The following is an 18,645-nucleotide window of genomic DNA, read 5'->3' as shown; positions in this document are numbered from 1 at the left end:
ACCACTGCTGCTCCTGTGGGGAGGAGCAGGAGTGGGGCTTGGGTGAGGGTGGGAAGGTCTCTGGGGATGGGGACTACAGCTTGGCCAATAGGCGCCAGCAATGCTGCAGCTGCAACCAAAAGGGGTGAGGAGTGAAGTAAAGGGATGGAGGAGTGACGGGGATGGAAGCAATGGGATGGAGGAGGAGCAGCAGGAGTGCAGCTCAGGTGAGGGTGGGGAGATCTCTGAGGTGAGGGGGGCTGTGGCAGGGGGTAAGGGGAGCAATCAAGTACTAGCTGGCAGATACTCTGTGCAGGTTAAGCTAGTAATATCTATTTCATTTTATTTATTTATTTATTTATTTATTTCTATACCACCCTTCCAAAAATGGCTCAGGGCGGTTTACATGGAGAAATAACAAACAAATAAGATGGAACCCTGTCCCCGAAGGGCTCACAATCTAAAAAAAATTGTTTCATTTGTTTTTAATGTGTTCTTTTATTGTAAACTGCCCAGAAACATGAGTTTTGGGTGGTATACAAATATGCTAAATAAATAAATTTAAAATGTTATATGGATTGCTAAAGCTCTACACCCACATTAGCTCTTGATGAACATCTCCTGAACCAGGTCAAGTGACCAGCCAGCTACCAGCTGAGCTCTGTAATTCTTGGCTTGGATTGATCCCTCATCCATGTGCTTTGACTTGTATGTCATCTGTTATTCTGTTACATTTTGTACATGGAATGCCATCCCCAGAGAAACTCACCTGGCCATGCCATCAGTGACACCTTCATGGTGCCAGGCAAAGACTTTTTAAATTTGCTTCAGCATTCCAGCACATCCTGTGGCAGGTTTTAATCCTGCTACTTGCTTTTATTAATAACGTGGCCACTGCTTCTGCGACTGCCTTTTATTGGGTTTTTAAAAAGTATTTTATTGTCATATATATACCAGGTATGGAGCCTTGTCCTGGAGGTTGGCTTATAAGTCCACTAAATAGATAAATGTGGCTGTTTGAAATGTGTATGTCGTGTGTGTGTATGATAAAAAAGGATATATATATATATATATATATATATATATATATATATATATATAATCATACACATTATTCGTACATTCTGTATTTTTGGCTTGTTATCTCTAGTGGTTCACTCCTTCTGTTTCATTTGGTGTAACCTCCTTTTGTGTTTGTCCAGACTTTCAAGTTTGGCAGTTTTATGGGATCTGAATTTATTATTACAAGACAAAAAGTCTAGCAGTGTGCTGAGGCATCAGTGAAGTCATGTGCAAGTATGTGTATAATCAGCCCCTGCCACATAAAAGCGATAGTTATTTCAAAACATCAAATTTTATTAAAACTTTGTGCACATCAAAAGTAATTACATTTCCTTCTAGTATTCTTCTTAATTATTTAAGATGACCTTAGTCTGGAACACTACCTTGTCACAGCTTACCTCCTTTGATCCTGCTCCATGGAATGAAGTCATGGATTTGTTTTTATGGTTGAACAATGGTTTTCATTTTGATGTCATGAGAAAAGAATTAAGGATCTTTCCTGTTAGCATGAAGAAATAAAACCTAAAATAAGTAACGTCTGGGATCTAAGTAGAATATTGGGTGAAAGTACTGAAAATTCTAATGTATCATTATATATTAATCCAATTACTAACATCAGATTAAATGCTGACAATTCTGCCCACACCAGGAGTTTTTAATCTCTAACAGTTATTACTTTGGCTTAACTACCAAGGGAAGACTGGATACAATTTTCCAGTCATAATACTGGGTATTTGGTTCTATCTTCTTCCATATGAATCTGCCCAAATCTTGAGATCTGCAGTGAGGGCGGGCGGCAGCGGCTTTGGGTCCCACGGCTGTCAAAGGCACATTTACCTGGTCCTGAGGCAGGGTCTTCTCCATGCTGGCAACTAGATTACGGAACTCCCTCCCCCTGGAGGCTTGACAGGTTCGCACTATTGTTTATTTCTATTCTCAAGTAAAAATCTTTCTCTTTGGCAGCTGTGAATTATTGTTCCTTGGGATCTCATTGGATCTTGACTGTATTTTTGGTTTGCTGTTTGCATGTTTTGCTGTGTGATGTTTTTCTGCATTAATATGACAAATATTTATATACCACTTTTCAACAAAAGTTCCCAAAGCGGTTTACATAGATATAAATGAATGAATGAATGAATGAATGAAATGGCTCCCCCAAAGGGCTCACAGTGTAAAAAAAGAAACATAAGATAGGCACCAGCAACAGCCACTGGAGGAATGCTATGCTGGGGATGGGAAACATTTAAGTTGTTTTTTAAATGTTTTGCACATTGCTTTTATGCTGGCCTTGGGCCGAAATAAACAACAACAACAACAACAACACATTGATTTAAATACTTTTAGTACTTTTTTTTTACTAGCTCTTGATTGGTTCTTCTGTCATGGAGCTCTCACGCAATGACTGCCCTGATTGGCAGTCTCTCCAGGATTTGTAGCAGAAGTCTTTCCCTGCCCCCTGCTCGCTGAGCTCTTTTCCATCAAAGATGTCAGGAACTGAGTGGAGGCCTGTTCGTCTCCTGAGCTGTTAGATATCCCTTAGAGGTCATAGTTCTTTAGCTGGTGCCCACCCTTTTCTTTTCTTAGTACTTATTTGCCAATATTGAGGGGCATGGTGATGGGGGAGAGGCCAGCTCTACGGCTGGTTTGGATCCCTCTTTTCAGAGGCTCTTGAATGAATGAAGGTTGACTCAGCCTTCCATCCTTCCGAGGTCGGTAAAATGAGTACCCAGAATGTTGGGGGCAATATGCTACATCATTGTAAACCGCTTAGAGAGCTCCGGCTATAGAGCGATATATAAATGTAAGTGCTATTGACACTGAGGGGACTTCTCGAGGGATTCCAGTCCCAGGGCTTCCTCAGCTGTCGAGTCAGTGGTGCAGCCTAAGGCCAGTGCTCGACACACAATGGCCCCACCCACTCAGTATCTGAATTGGAGTCACTACTGGGAGAAGGGGTGGCAACAGGCCAAGCCATGTCATTGGCTTAAGGAGAAGAGGCTGCTCGCTGGCAGGTGCCTCTCATCCCCATGCCATGGCTCCCTTGTACACCTTGGATGGTATCCAAAGGGACAAGAAGAGGTTACCAGGAAGCAGCCTCCTTACCTCAACCCATTTAAATGGTTAAGGAGATGGGGCTGAGGCGGCGGGGGCGGGGAGTTGAGGCAGCATTGTCCTCCCCTCACCAGGCACCCAAATGCCTCGGCTGCCCCTGCTCACTTTCCTTAGGAATGTTCACCCATGAAACAAATAACAAAAGAGAGGCTCAGATATAATGTCAGGAGAAGCCAAGGTTAAACATTGGCTGAGGTTCCAAGGTTGGCAAGCAGCCCACCCCGCTAACATTCTGAGAGCCAAACTAGATGAGATGCAGGGAATCTGTGAACAGTCTTGTTTACTGAAATCCAGCCACAGAAGTTGCACATGTGATTAGAACAGCGGGAAGGGAATGAGATGCTTAACACTTTCTCTAAAGTTTGCTTTTAATCAAATCTTTCTCACCCACTAGGGTGGGGTGGGGTGGGGTGGGGTGGGCAAAAGTTGAAACACCATTCACCCTGACACGCCAATAAAATTCACAGCTGTCCATGCCTGCATTTCAGGATTTTTTAAAAAAAGCCTTTAGATGTTTATGCACCTTCTGAGTCTCATCTAGTTTGCCCTTAATTTACACACACCACTCAAAAATATCAGAGGCAGTAAAAGAGGGTTCTCAGTTTGCATGCCCCGAATCGTCCAGGTAAAGGGGATCCATTGTGGGTATCCTGTCCAAAAAGCTGCAACATCCTGGATCCAGAACTTGACTGCAGTCCTATGCATTCACAGTTATTTAATTTTATTTATTTATCCTGTTTTTTATTTTATTTTATTTATCCTTTATTTAATTTTATTTATTTATCCTTTATTTATTTTATTTATTTATCCTAAATAATTTTATTTATTTATCCTGTCCAAAAAGCTGCAACATCCTGGATCCAGAACTTGACTGCAGTCCTATGCATTCACAGTTATTTTATTTTATTTATTTATTGACTTAAACATTTATTTGTTTGCTTGCTTTTACATATATTCCACTCTTCTTCTACAGAGGCCAGAGCAGTGTACATAGTTATGTTTACCCAGTGAGTATCGTGGCTGAATGGGGATTTGAACGTGGGTCTCCCAGTCATATTCCAACACTCTAATCACTGCACCATGTTAGTGTGACTTATGTGTAAATATGGATAAGAACAGGTTTCATGTGTCTTGTGTGACAATGCTGAGGATGTTGATAATGAATGTGGCAGAGTTACTTTAGGGGGATTACTCTGAAATAAACAATCTGGATATGGTGGTCATGGTGGGTTTATTTTAAGGAGAACGCTTTGATAGTGCATCCATAAAGCCTGATGTTCCAAAGGCCCAGTCCAAGCTATGATTCGCAATATTGTACAGATAGGATCTTTAATATCCGTAAAGACCTAATTTCAAACTCCCACTGCCTTCAGCCTCTATTATTCTTTCACTGACAACAAAAGGACAGCAAATAATAACTTGAAGCCTTGCAGCAACACAGTTTCCTCTTTCCATGCAGCCTTGGAGATTTATCAAATGCAATCTCTTCCATGTTTCCCCCCATCAGATGTTCCTACGTCAGCAAGGCAGCCTGACAGGCCAAGAGCAGATTTCTAACAGCGTTAGAGAGCTGGAACAGTCAGAGCCACAAGGAACTGTCTTACCTCATGATCTGATATTATCTAAGTGAGATGCAAAGCCAAATATTGTTTTCTGGAAGGAGCAGAAGTTCAGTGACTAGCAAGTGTAACACCTAGAAGTTTACATATATACCAATGGGTGTAGATAGGCTGAGTAATCTTGCTTCAGGGTGCTTAATACTGTGCAGAACATAAAAACTATGCATGGTAATCCCTTCCTATCCAAAGGCATTGCAATCGTTAGATGAGACAGGAATGGAGACTTTATGATGGCTTCTGCAAGGGTAAGTTCTGCCTTAACAACCTTAATGTCAACAAGTATGGAGATAGGCATGGAATAGACATTCCAATCAGAACAAAGACAGGATGCCTCTGAGAACCAGTTGCGGGGAGTAACAGCAGGAGAGAGGGCATGCCCTCAACTCCTGCTGTAGGCTTCCAGCGGCATCTGGTGGGCCACTGTGTGAAACAGGATGCTGGACTAGATGAGCCTTGGGCCCGATCCAGCAGGGATGTTCTTATGTTCTTAATTAGGTAGCCATTCTGTTATGGGAGACTGGGATAAAGGTCTAACAGTGGTCCTTTGCACAGTTTTGTTTGGAATTATTTGGCTTAGGAAGCTGGAAAGCAACCAACATGTTTAATGCATGAAATGTCACTTTCAGGCATGTTTTAGATGGACAATATGTTTGTACACATATAGTGAAACAATTATTCTTATGCAGATCACTTCTAAAAAAGAAAGGTATATTGCCATAAAGGATGGAAAATTGTCATACATAATTGTGATCTGGACAGGGTGACACACTACCCCTGGGAGACCTCATCAAATCCCATCACTTTCAGTTCCACCTATAGGTTGATGGCACACCTAGTTCTACTTTCTTAACCCAGAACATTCTCCCTCCATCCAATCCTGTCTGACATTCAGCCGCCTGACATCTCAGCTTGGATACTTCATTGACATCTCAAGCTCAATATGTCCAATATCTAATTTCTAATCTTTTCCTCCAAGCTCCCTTCTCCTCATACTCTCTTTTTATCCACTGGCAGTGTCACTAGCCACGTTGTTGGAAAAACAACATGAAGGCTTGGCTTTAAGGGGCTTAGACAAATTCATGGAGGACAGGCCTATCCTACTAGTCTGGTGGCTGTGAGCCACCTCAAGTCTCAGAGGCATGATGGGTCTTAATACTAGCTGTAGGGGAGAAACAGCAGGAGAGAGGGCATGCCCTCACCTCTTGCCTGTAGACTTCCCAGAGGCATCTGGTGGGCCACGGTGTGAAACAGGATGCTGGACTAGATACGCCTTGGGCCTGATCCAGAAGGGCTGTTTTTATCTTTGACTCCTCTCTCTCTCCTTTATTCCCCATATTCAGTCAGTCGCTAAATCACGTCACTTCCCCCATGCAAGAATATGGCCCTTTCTCTCTGCCCCCTTGGAAAAATCTATAGTTCCTGCCCATCTCCTGCCTTGACTACTGAAACCTTCTTCTCTCTGGTCTACCACTGGCTCGCATCAGTCCCTTCATCTCTATCCAGGACTCTGCTACCAAAATCACTTACCTCTCTTGACATACTGACATGTCATAAAGTAAAGTGTGCTGTCAAGTCTATTTTGACTCCTGGCACCCACAGAGCCCTGTGGTTTTCTTTGGTAGAATATAGGAGGGGTTTACCATTGCCTCCTCCTGTGCAGTATGAGATGATGCCTTTCAGCATCTCCTATATCGCTGCTGCCCGATATAATAGCAGCCGGTATTCGAATTGGCAACCTACTGCTTGTTAGTTAAGCATTTCCCCACTGTGCCACTTGACTATCATAACCCTCCTTAAATTCCTTCACTGCTTTCCTGTCTGCTCCTGAGTCTAGCCCAAGCTCCTTGTTTTTACCTTCAAAGCCTTCCATTGCTTTGCCCCTCCCTATCTCATTACACTTCTGCTCCTCCAGCTCCCAACATCCTCAAGTGTTCAAATGTATCCTGTTCCATCAAACAACCTCACCATTTCTCCCTTACTGCCCCTTGTCCTTGGAACTGCCTCGCAGAACACTTGTGTGATTCCTCCTCTCTTATGTCTTTCAAATTCCATCTTAAAACTGACCTTTTCTGTGAAGCCTTTGGCACAAATCCTTAGTCCCCCATACATACTATCCTTCTTGTGTTAACCTTGCCTCTGTGCTCTTTCCCTTTGTCTCCCTTGTGTCAAGATCTAGATGGTAAGCCCCTTAGGGCAAGGACCTGTCCTCTCCTTCTATGAACATGGATGGTGCTAATAAATAAAATAAAATAATATTCCTCATACAAAGCTCAGAAGTCCTTAGAGGAAGCTCCTGATGGTCTCCTATTCAAGCCCTGACTCAGCTCATGCCCAGTTAGTTTCAAGAACGCCCCACAGCATGCTCCCAGACCAACCACCAGGCCCTTCAATGCTTGCTCAGTTCAGAGTTAAAATGTATTTCCCACAGCTTTTCTGTCCATAGGCTATGGAGCATTCAAAGAGCACATCTGTGGTGCAGCCACATTTGGAATACTGTGAACAGTTTTGATCACATCATCTCAAAGAAGATATGATAGAAAAGGTCAACTACATCAATGTGTGTGGGGGGGGAGAGCTGGAACATCTTCCCTATTAGGAAAGGCAAAAGTGTTAGGGTCCTTTTAGTTTTGGAAAAAAAATTAGTTTAGTAAAAAGGAGACTGGTGTTACAGACCAGGCCTGATTTATATACTAAATATGCTCATTGGCTAGTATACAAAATAGGTCTGGCTCAAGTTCTTTTATATTAGTGACCATGTATGATCTGGACGCATGGAAGAAGGAGATCAAACCAGTTCTCAAAGAGGTTCAATGGGCTTTATTGAGTATAAAAAGAACAACAACATAATCTAGCAAAGCAGAAAGCAGAGCACTCTATCAATATTAGCAACAGTATTTCCTAACCAGCACCAATATTCATCCTACAGTTAATTGCTATCTGGAAATAATCAGTTACAAAATGGATGGAGAAGCTGGGAGAGAGAGAGAGAGGAGAGCCACAGCACCTTACTGTGAAGGGACACCTCTCTGAAGCACTAAAATACAAATAGCTGGGCCAGACGCAGAGCATCTATGCCTCTAGTTTGGCCCAGCCATTTTCTCCTGCTCGCTGCCTCCGTTTTCTCGCTGGCCGCCCGCTGGCACCTAACTTCCCACCCACCTGCCTGCCAGCCACCTCCAGCTGGCCCTCCACCACCTCCTCCAGTCAGCCGGCTGCCTCCTCTGCTCCTCCCGCTGATGTGGCTCCAGTGACCGGCCTCCTCCTCCTGCCAGCGTGGCTCCAACGGCCGGCTGCCTCCTCCCACCGGTGCAGCTCCACCAGCAGGTGTGGCTCCACCAGCCACCATGGTTGTTTTCTCCCCCCGTTGCTTATCCCCTGGCAGCTGCACTTTCACTGTAGGACAGCTTACAACATAAGAACAGCCCTGCTGGATCAGGCCCAAGGCCCATCTAGTTCAGCATCATGTTCCACATACTGGCCCAAGCCTGAAACCAGCCTCAAAAATTTTTTGGGCGGGATTGCAGAAGTCAGGGGAGGCAAGTTACAAAATATTCAGTAAAAACAGTCAGTGAGGCTGGGGAGGAAAGAGAATTTTTTGGTGTGGCAGGTACACATGATGCCACCAGCTGGCTATGGGCCTGCAGTGGCCCACCAGATGCTGCTGGAAGGAAGCCTACAGGCAGGAGCTGAGGGCATGCCCTCTCTCCTGCTCAGAGGCGTAACTATAGGGGGGGCAGGGGGGGCACGTGCCCCGGGCGCCATCTTTTCTGGTCACGTGAGGGGCGCCGCCATGACAAAAAATATTTATTTTTTTATTTTTATTTTTTGTTAATACAAATGTTTCCTGCTCAGTGCAGCAGCGCTGCAGCAGTCAAGGGAGCGCGTCGGTGCCCCCTCCCCCATGAGCGGTCCCTTCCGCGCCTCCCACGCCCCCCCCCCCATTGCTTTGCTGGCGCCTGGCGGCCAGTCAGTGGCCTGGCTTGGCGGCGGGCGCTTGTGAGGAAAAACCTAAGTATAATGTAGTATGTTGGGGGGCGGGGGGGGGCATGGGGGGCGCCATTTCAGTGCTTGCCCCGGGCGCCGTTTTCCCTAGTTACGCCTCTGCTCCTGCTGTTACTCCCCTGAAACTGGTACTCAGAGGCATCCTGTCTCTGAGGCTGGAGAAGGCCTATAGTCCTCCAACTAGTAGACCTCTCCTCCATGAGGTTATCCAAATCCCTCTTAAAGCCATCCAGGTTTTGACTGTCACACATCTTGTGGAATAGAATTCTACAAGTTGATTACGCATTGTGTGAAAAAGTACTTCTGTTTTTTGGCCCTAAATTTCCTGGCAATCAATTTCATAGGATGATCCCCGGTTCTAGTGTTATGTGTGAGAGAGAAAAATTTAACTCTGTCCACTTTCTCCGCACCATGCATGATTTTATAGACCTCTATCATGTCTCCCTGCAGTCATCTTTTTTCTAAACTAAATAGCCCCAGTTGTTGTAGCTTTGCCTCATAAGAAAGGTACTCTAGGCCCCTGGTCATCTTGGTTGCCCTCTTCTGCACCTTTTCCAGTTCTACAATGTCCTTATTTAGATGTGGTGACCAGAACTGTACAGCATACTCCAGGAGTGGCCACACCATCGTTTTGTATAAGGGCATTAGAATATTAGCAATTTTATTTTCAGTCCCTGATGATCCCTAGCATGGAATTGGCCTTTTTCACAGCTGCCACACATTGAGTCAACACTTTCAACGACCTGTCCACCACAACCCCAAGATCCCTCTTCTGGCCAGTCACCCAGGTCTCAGCATACATGTGAAGCTGGGGTTTCCCATCCCAATGTGCATCACTTTACACTTGCCAACATTGAACCACATTTGCCATTTTGTTGCCCACTCACCCAGTTTGGAGAGATCCTTTTGGAGCTCCTCACAATCTGTTTTGGATTTCCCTACTGCTTATCCCAGCTTCTAAACCATTTATGAATAAATTAAAAAGCCCCAGCCCCAGTATAGAGCCCTGGGGAACCCCACTTCTTAATTTCCTCCATTGCAAAAACTCTCCATTTGTTCCTACCCTCTGTTTCCTGTCCTTCAACCAGCTACTAATCCACACATGTACTTGTCCCATTATCCTATGATTGCTAAGTTTCCTCAAATGTCTTTGATGAGGAACTCTGTCTAAAGCTTTTTGGAAGTCCAAGTATACTATGTCAACCAGATCACCTTTATCCACACACCTGCTGACACTCTCAAAGAACGCCAAAAGGTTTTTGAGGCAAGATTTACCTTTGCAGAAGCCATGCTGCAAACCAATAAATTGCTGCAAAACAATATAAAACAAACAGGATTCTGGAAATAATGGGCCCAGGGTCTAATCCAGTAGTGCTCTTCCGAGATCCTTAACAGGCAGAAGTTATTCTACACTCCTTTATTCCAATCAAAAACCCCGCCCCCCTCCCCAAGTCCCTCGTCTCCTCCTTGCTCAATGCTCATTGGCCCCTTAAGAGAGAACTAAGCTAAGGCGTGGTTTCCCTCTCTTGCGTCAATTTCTTGCGTCATTTTTCAGGGGCGGGGGGGAGCAAGAGCGGTGCAGCTGGTGAACGAAGAGAGGAGCAAAAGGGCGGGGCCAGCGCGGCATCCATCATCTCTATGCGCTCACGGGAGGCCCCCTCTGCTGCAGGGTAAGGCTAATAAGCGGGTGGACGGTGGCCGCACGAGGACAGACCTGACGGGGTGCGTGCCACTGAATTAACAGGTGGAAGTGTAGTAAATAGTCGCGGGCCCTTTTTCTCCGTAGAGGCGCTTTCAGGTTTCTTCCGGTCTTCGGCAGCGGCTTGTATAGAGACCAGCCAGCCGCTGAGTGAAGGGAGTCGGCGCTCGGCTTTCGTGCCGCTACCACCACCGCCACTTGCCTTCAGTTTCCTCTTCTCTCGGAAGCGTGCCCACTCCTGGTTTTGAGCAGGGAAGGGGGCAGCCTTATCTCGCTTTTCTCTTAGGGATATTTGCGAACGATCAGCCTGCCCGCACAGACACACAGTCTTGCGACTCTATAAGGGCTCGGAGTCGGAGGTGTATTGGAGCATAAGCAAAATCGGTTCGACTTCTAGGTGCCACAGGTCTCCTTTTTTGTGTGCCATTGCTTTAATAGACTAACGCGCCCCGCCCCCATCGCCGCAGACAGACTTTAGAACTCGTTTGCCCCACGCGTGCGCGTAGAGTGGCTGTGGGACACCCCGCCGACACACACACACACACACACACAAGGGGGCGTGCCTCCATGCTGTGGTTCGTCCGTCCCTGTTTTCTCCGAGCGCTCCCTGAGGGCGGCTCTGCTCCAGTCCTGGGTGGCCTCTTCCCTCCCGCTTAAGGGGTGTGGTGGCATTGCAGGTCAGCCTCTTTGCAAGTGACTTGGCCCGGTTTTCGAATCCGCTGAGGTGGTGTGAGGGGCAGGATTGAAACTTTCTTTCAAACTTGCTTGGTGACGTTGGACAGGTCACAGTCTCCCAGGCTTGAGTGAGTCCTCTCCTCTCCCCTGAGGGTGGTGGTAATGGTGCTGCTGTGTCACACAGGGTTGCATTCAGGACAAACCGTAATAAAGGCTAACTGAGATAATTTACATGTAAATGGATCTAGGCACTTTGATTGCAGTATAAGTGATCCTTGTCATAGTTGAAGTTTTCAATAGCTGCTGTTGCTGATAAGAGTCTGCATCCTGTTTTGAAATTGGACTGTCAGGGAATCTGCTTGGCTGGTTATCGCTGGCATCCTAACCTTTGTCTAAGGATCTTGGAAGTGGCATATGTATATGACTTCTATAAGACTTGCATCACCCAGCCTAAACTTATGTTTCTTCAGACTATTCTGTGGGCTAAGATTTCATTTTTAACACTTACATGGTGGTGATAATGGTTGATAATTTCTCAGAATGCAATCCTGATTCAAAGTGCCTACTACATGGTGGTGATAATGGTTGATAATTTCTCAGAATGCAATCCTGATTCTACTGAAATGGAGCAAGACTTTGCCATTGAGATCAACAAAACCAGGATTCTTTCCTATATGGACAGTGTGTCATTGTTTAGTTTTACATATTTCTAGAACCAATTTGCTGTCCATCAGTCATGGTGAGAAGTGAAAACGTGTTGCTGTGTGCTACTTCCAAAAATATTTGGGACACTTGTCAGTGCTTTAGAGTCACATGTTGTTTATAAAATATGACTTGGTTCTCCTTCATGTGGTGCTTGTTCAGTAAATGAAAATGGCCTATTGGATTTCTTCCAGATGCGTTATGTCCAAACTGGAGGCTACCCGTGTGGGACTTGGAGTGGTCTTGGGAGCAGCTGCAGGAATAGGTCTCTTCTACCACTTCTACAAACGAAGCAGGAAAAAACCCTGGTGGTTAGAGAGTTCCAGACCCCAAAACATACCAGTTCTGCAGAATGCTCTGAACCCTCAGGAACACACAGAAACCCTACAGCCTTATAATCAGGGTATGGTGATAATTTCTTTCTGTGTGTGCATGTATGCTGTTTTTTCTCCAAGACCATAGTTACCCTGACATGCAAGAGGTGATGAGATTTGTTGTCTTTCCTCATTGAACTTGGAATTCTCATGCTTGGAATAGGTAGCTAGCTTGGAGAACCCAGAGGCTTCCCAGGAGAAGGGCTCAAATCCCACTTGTAGGAACAATGCCTCTGTGCAGATGGTTCCCATAACACTGCACACAGCATGTTTGTATTGCTGCCTTGCTAAGTACAAGCAGCATTTTGCAAATAAGAGGAGTGATGACCTCCATAAAGGTAAAGTGTGCCGTCGAGTCGGTGTCAACTCATAGCGACCACAGAGCCCTGCTGTTGTCTTTGGTAGAATCCTGGAGGGGTTTACCTTTGCCATCTCCCATACAGTATAAGATGATGCCTTTCAGCATCTTTCCTATATCACAGCTGCCCAGTATAGGTGTCTCCCATAGTCTGAGAAACATACCAGCGTAGATTCGAACTGGCAACCTTTGGCTTGCTAATTAAGTCATTTCCCCGCTGCACAATTAGGTGGCTACAGGGACCTCCAGCTTAATATGCTCCTAGATCCTGCATATGTACAATTACTTTTCTATGATAGTTCCCAAGCATACAAAAAAGCCTATACATAAACAGTTGTATTCGTGTAGGATTTATGTACATGTTAAGCATGGAGTTCAGGAACAGCAGTGGCACATGTGATACCACTTCCTCTTCCATATAATATGCAAAAGGTGTTGTAAAGTAGTGAGGCGGGTGAGGTCAGGTCTATAAATCAATAGTGTTGATAATTGTGATTTATTCCAATATTCTGCACATCGATATGTTCTTATTTGATAAAGTTGAGAACAGGATTGTTTTTCTGTGTACAAGTGTGCCCATTATCTAAGCAGCATACTTAAAATAATTTATGTATTCCATGTACAGAGACATAATGCACAGTTATTTCATCTCAATTCCAGGTACAGAGACATAATTTGCAGTTGCTTCAGACCACAAATTAAGTAAACAAGAAGAATACGGGACTGTTTTATGTAGTGGAGCTTAACAGAGCAGAAACGGAGGCTTGTTAAGTTTATTGAACAGTGTTACGAAGGTTTATTGCTTAACTGTTACCAAATTATAAATAACAAGATCATCCTAACAGAAAAATAAGTCTCAAACATTCAGTAAGAACTACAGACTGACAAATCAGTGTACAGAACTGAGGATTGACACAAACATTCTAAATTTGACCACAAGCCTATACACAGATATACATATATCAGTGGCAAGAACAAAGACAATGTATACACACATAACCCAATCTTTTATGTATGTTGTGTCAACATAGCTGACTTCCAGAAATGAATATCTAGCAACAAACTTGTGCAGGGAAGATGAAGCCAACTTGTTCTAACAGTTCCATTCCTCCCCAACCCTTAGGTCCATGGATGAGACAAGGACCGGTGGAGGGAGGTGACAGTATAACACACTCAACTTTTCTAACACATGAAGAACAGACTGAAGTACTGAACCGTTTGGATTTTGTGCTCAAAAGCATTATAGAGCTGCGAAGTGAAGTAGAAGAGTTGCGGAACAGCCTGCAGGGTTTAGCTGGAGAGATTGCTGTAGAAATTAGGTTGGTACAAAACTGCTTTCTGTGAACTGCAGGCTGCTGAAAAAAATTCACCTCTTATTTTATATTATTATAAAAGAGCCCCTGGTGGCGCAGTGGTAAAACTGCCGCCCTGTAACCAGAAGGTTACAAGTTCAACCCTGACCAGGGGCTCAAGGTTGACTCAGCCTTCCATCCTTCCGAGGTCGGTAAAATGAGTACCCAGAATGTTGGGGGCAATATGCTAAATCATTGTAAACCGCTTAGAGAGCTCCGGCTATAGAGCGGTATATAAATGTAAGTGCTATTGCTATTGCTATATTAGCAAAGACTATGGATCAAGTCTGGGTGAATTGACATTTGTGCTTTCTACTTTTACTGCTATCTGCAAAACAGTAATTCTTACAGAGTAATTTTGCCGAAGCCTGACTCAAATATGTAGTATTGTCTTTTTAGGACAAGGCAGTCTTTATCTAGCAAAATGATTTACTGGTGACCTTCTGAATGTTGAGGCGTGTGTATGTGTGCCAAATATGTAGCCATCATCAAGTTCCATAGCTGTTTAATAAATGGCAGGTGATTTTATCTGAAATTGGAGGAGGAAATGGGGGGGTGTCTTCTGTTCAGACAGTTTTATTTTAAAGTTGGGTATAACTTTTTGATCTTAAGCCTTATTTTCTCAAATGCTTGCTTTGTCTTAATAAGCACTTGACTTGCTGTCATGCATGTTTATTTCATTATGATAAAAAAAATTACAGTGAACAAGAAATAAGAGTATGATGGTATATTTCAAAGAAGAAAATGTATTGGTCTTCCTGAATTGTTTGTTTAATAGGATGTTGATGAACTAGACCCTTTTCTATTTCTTCTCATATTTCCTGTTTCTTATAAAGAAGGCGACAGAAGCAACATTCTGGAGTGGTTGTTTGCAGTGTGTGAAAATAATACAGTTAGTGAGGGCAAAGTTTTTTGTTTTAGTTCAGCAGAGGAGAATTCTGAGATAAATCAAATGACTATTTTGAACTCTGCCTTCATTACTGAAGGAAGGGTGAGAGATGGGGTGCATACTTTCATACCTACATACATCATCAAAATTAAATCCTCCTGAAAAAGCCTGTATGGAAGTATCTAACTTGGGTTGTCAGCAGCATACATTTTATTTGTAGTTGACAACACGGCCTGCCTCATGGTATACTGGTTTTTGTAAATGCAAAAAGGCATTCAGCTCATAACAGGTGTGCTCCTTTAAAGAAGTAGGCTGGTGAATTCTTCCTTCATGTATTGAAACAATGAAAGGTGTGGAAATGTTCCATACCCTTTCTGCACAAAGGAGGCATGGACTGTAAGTACTTTCATACCTTCTTGCTGAATATTGTTTCTGTGATTGAGAAATAGTTGATTTTTTAACCTTTTTTTCCCCTGGGGTAGAAGATATGCAGTGTAGTAAAGACACATTCTCAGTTCAGGCAAAATTGCCAAACCATGATGATTTGGCCTTGATGATTTGGTTTGCATGTTGCCTCCTCTGCTTCCTGGTTTGCAGTCACCCATAGCTTGCTGTAACATCCAAACTGGGCAAAACTGTGGTTATGGTGTAAAACAAAAAAGTTGTAACTAACTACAGTTTCTCCAGTATCCCTCCAAACCAGAATCCAGAGCTACAGGTTGAAATACATTTTGGATTTTGGTTTGGAGGCAAACTGTGGTTAGTGCAACTATAGCTTTGTTCAGTTTGGGCATTGTGGCAAATTCTAACTATGAACTAGGGAGATCATAGCCCTGTTCAGTCATTCTTTAAACAGACCTGCTGTACACACTTACAGCTAGCTGAGCAAGTTGGAAATCCCACCCTGTTACATTCGTCTGAAGAGGCGAATGCCCTAAATGTGATTGCTGTCATTTCCGTGATCAGCAAGCTGGGGTGTCCCTTGGGGCATTTGCCTTTTCAAACAAATATTCTCATTGTTGAATTGAATTGTCAGTCTCTCTACTTAGTTTTTGACTTTTCGTAGTACAGCAAAATAAAAGGTTGCAAATATCTGTTCTATAACTTTTGTGTATCAATGACTAAATAAGGTCTGATTTATTTTTTTAGTAGATTCATTTCTGAATTATATTGAGCATAATGGAATGACTATTTTGGTGGTTCATAGGTGTACTGGGAGTAGCAGAGAGGAGGAGGAAACAAAGGATAAAATGGTATCTCATCACATTAATCTTTTATCTCTTAGGTCCCAACTAGAAGAAAGCCAGAAAGCTACTCGGCGAAGGCGTTTTGTCTTTTCTAGAGAGAGGAGTGATTCCACAGGATCCAGCTCCATATATTTCACAACAAGCTCAGGAACAGTCAATGCTGATGATGGTGAAAGTGAGGGAGGGTAAGCGAGCAGCTCAGAGTTGTTTGTTAAAGTTATTTTACTTAAAATAATTCATTTAGTATGTTTGGATAGAGCTCATCCATAGGTTTCCTTAACTTGTGGCCAAAGCGGTCTGTTCAGGAGAACTGACCAGCAGTAAAACATACAGGTGGACCCCGCTATCTGTGGGGGTTCCGATCCCACAGATATCCACAGGTGACGAAATCATGGATAACGGGGCATTAAGACTATGGCTTAGTAGCGGCTGGTGTGGGCATTGGCAAGCAGCAGTGAGAGGCACCTTTTAAGCATCAATTAGAAGTTACTTACCTCCACTTTGGCAGCACCCGCAAGCTGCTCTGAGCTGCAGCGTGCCGCCCAGCACTCCCTGTGGCGGGGTATCAGCTCCGCCACTCACCTGGCTTCTGTGGTGCTGATCCCCTGCTGGTGGCCATGTGCATAGTGGAACTGATCCCCGCCACAGGGAGTGGTGGGCTGCACACTGCAGCTCAGAGCAGCTTGCGGGTGCTGCCGAAGTGGAGGTAAGTAACTTCTAATTAATGCTTAAAGGTGCCTCTCGCCGCCCTCTGGTGGCACCTGCACCAGCTGCTGCTGCTATGGCAATTAGGGGGTTAGGTTCCTGCAGGGCAAAAACTGGTAAGAAAACTAACAAAAGGTGGAAGTAAGTTCAGTAAAGTCCCATACCATGCTCTGCAGGTCTTCTGCTGTCCAGCAGTGCCCCCCAGAAGCCACAATTCCACCATTTCCCGACCGAGAATTACGATGGTAAAATTTTATTTTTTAAGGAAATGAGCCACAAAATGGCTCTTTTTTCCATCCACCAAAATGGTGGATGGAAATGATCTCCAAAGTCATTTAACCTGCAGAATTTAACTCTCTCCCCACCACCCGCATATTCCAAGGTCGGGTGTCAATTAACTGACTGCAGATACGCAGAACCGCGGATGTTGAGTGTGTGAATGGTGAGGTTTGCCTGTAGAATTTACAGTAAGCCTTCAAAGAGAAAAAATTAGAGAAAAATTATGTTTGCCTTTCAAGACAATGATGCCACATTTTTTAATATGCTTATTCTGTAACTTCTGGTATTTTTCTTATAGGATCATATTGTGTAAATTATGGTGGAGCTGCAAATTGTAATATAATAATGTTCTGGTGGTGGGTGTATCGAAACCTGGCAGCTGTTTCTTATAACTGTTGTTGTGGGGGGGAAGCAAAAGCTAGGGGATGCCTTTGTTTTGAAGTTTTTGCCCAACATCTTCCAACCTCTTCAGTGGGGTCCCACTCAGCAGCAGGATCCCAGAATCTGTGAGAGTGTTTATCATTCTTCATTTGAAAGATGCACTCCTTTTGGCCCAAGGAAATATCATCCTAAAGTTAAATCTGCAGAATGACACTCCCACAAAAATCCATTGAAATTTAATTCGCTAGATTGTGGCTTAAGATTCAGTCCTTGATCTTATGTTCTCTGTAAAGCAGCCAATCTTTTAAAAGGTTAAAGTGACCTTGTATAGAGCGGAAATTCTGATGCTGTCTTTTCCTTACCAACATTTATTCCTGTGCTAACAGCTGTGTTTGTATTTTCAGTATATGTATCCAAATAAAATGCTAAAAAAAGTTAAGATTTCTGCAAATATAAGTATGTTTAATATAGTAATCTGTTACTTGTTTGCTTAATACAGCAAACATCCTTAAAATATAAAACAGAAATGACAAATAGCTACTTAAGAAGTAAAACAGTTTTTCTTCTGCAGACCATTGTCCCAGTCTGACTCTGCAGGCTGTCAGATAAGGGGCCATCTTCCCAATTGGCATTTGGGCGAGGAGGAGCAGCTGGTGGTAGTGATAAAATCCAGCTTCTCTCCCAGAAGGCACTTTAACTGATTAGCTGAAAGGGGCTGTGTACCCAGCCCTGGCGAGTAGAGTAGATTAGGCTGAGACATGCCACATCTAGGATCCAGTTGCACATGCAGAAATTCAGCTGTGGATGTGTGTGTAGAAGCCAAAAATGGCTCAGAGCGGTTTACACAGAGAAATAATAAATGAATAAGAAGGATCCCTGTCCTCAAAGGGCTCACAATCTAAAAAGAAACATAAGATAGACGTCAGCAACAGTCACTGGAGACTGTGCTGGGGGTGGATAGGGCCAGTTAGAGGTGTGTGTGTATTGTAATTGGTAAAGTTATTTTTCTCTTGATGCCTTGTAGAGAGGATAGTTCCATGCATGCATTCCAGTGCAGCCAGGGCCCGTGTGAACATGAATGCAGGCTATGAATGTGCATTCATATACACTAGCCAAATGAACATATGAACAAGGGTTGCATGTGCATAGTAGGGATGTGCACGAAACCCCGGAGCTGCGGTCCGGCACTGGTGTGTGGGGCTCTTTAAGG

General features: G+C 43.9%; 1 protein-coding gene across 7 annotated transcripts in view; it reads left to right on the top strand.

The window, feature by feature from the left end:
* The first annotated feature begins 10,337 nt into the window (after window positions 1-10,337).
* RMDN3 (regulator of microtubule dynamics 3) overlaps window positions 10,338-18,645 on the top strand; it is a 60,477-nt gene continuing 52,169 nt past the window's right edge. The window contains exons 1-4 of one of the 7 annotated variants that reach the window (XM_053284014.1): window positions 10,338-10,444; window positions 12,045-12,253; window positions 13,706-13,901; window positions 16,109-16,255. In XM_053284014.1, coding sequence (XP_053139989.1) covers window positions 10,413-10,444; window positions 12,045-12,253; window positions 13,706-13,901; window positions 16,109-16,255 — 584 coding nt within the window. In that variant the 5' untranslated portion in view covers window positions 10,338-10,412. Of the gene's footprint in view, window positions 10,519-10,546; window positions 10,880-10,906; window positions 11,277-12,044; window positions 12,254-13,705; window positions 13,902-16,108; window positions 16,256-18,645 lie in introns of those variants that run through there. The other 6 variants (XM_053284017.1, XM_053284021.1, XM_053284020.1 and 3 more) reach the window with 6 other exon arrangements.

This window comes from Hemicordylus capensis, chromosome 1, assembly GCF_027244095.1.
Source record: "Hemicordylus capensis ecotype Gifberg chromosome 1, rHemCap1.1.pri, whole genome shotgun sequence".
Classification (NCBI taxonomy): Eukaryota; Metazoa; Chordata; class Lepidosauria; order Squamata; family Cordylidae; genus Hemicordylus; species Hemicordylus capensis.
This window is presented reverse-complemented; position numbering and strand designations above follow the sequence as displayed.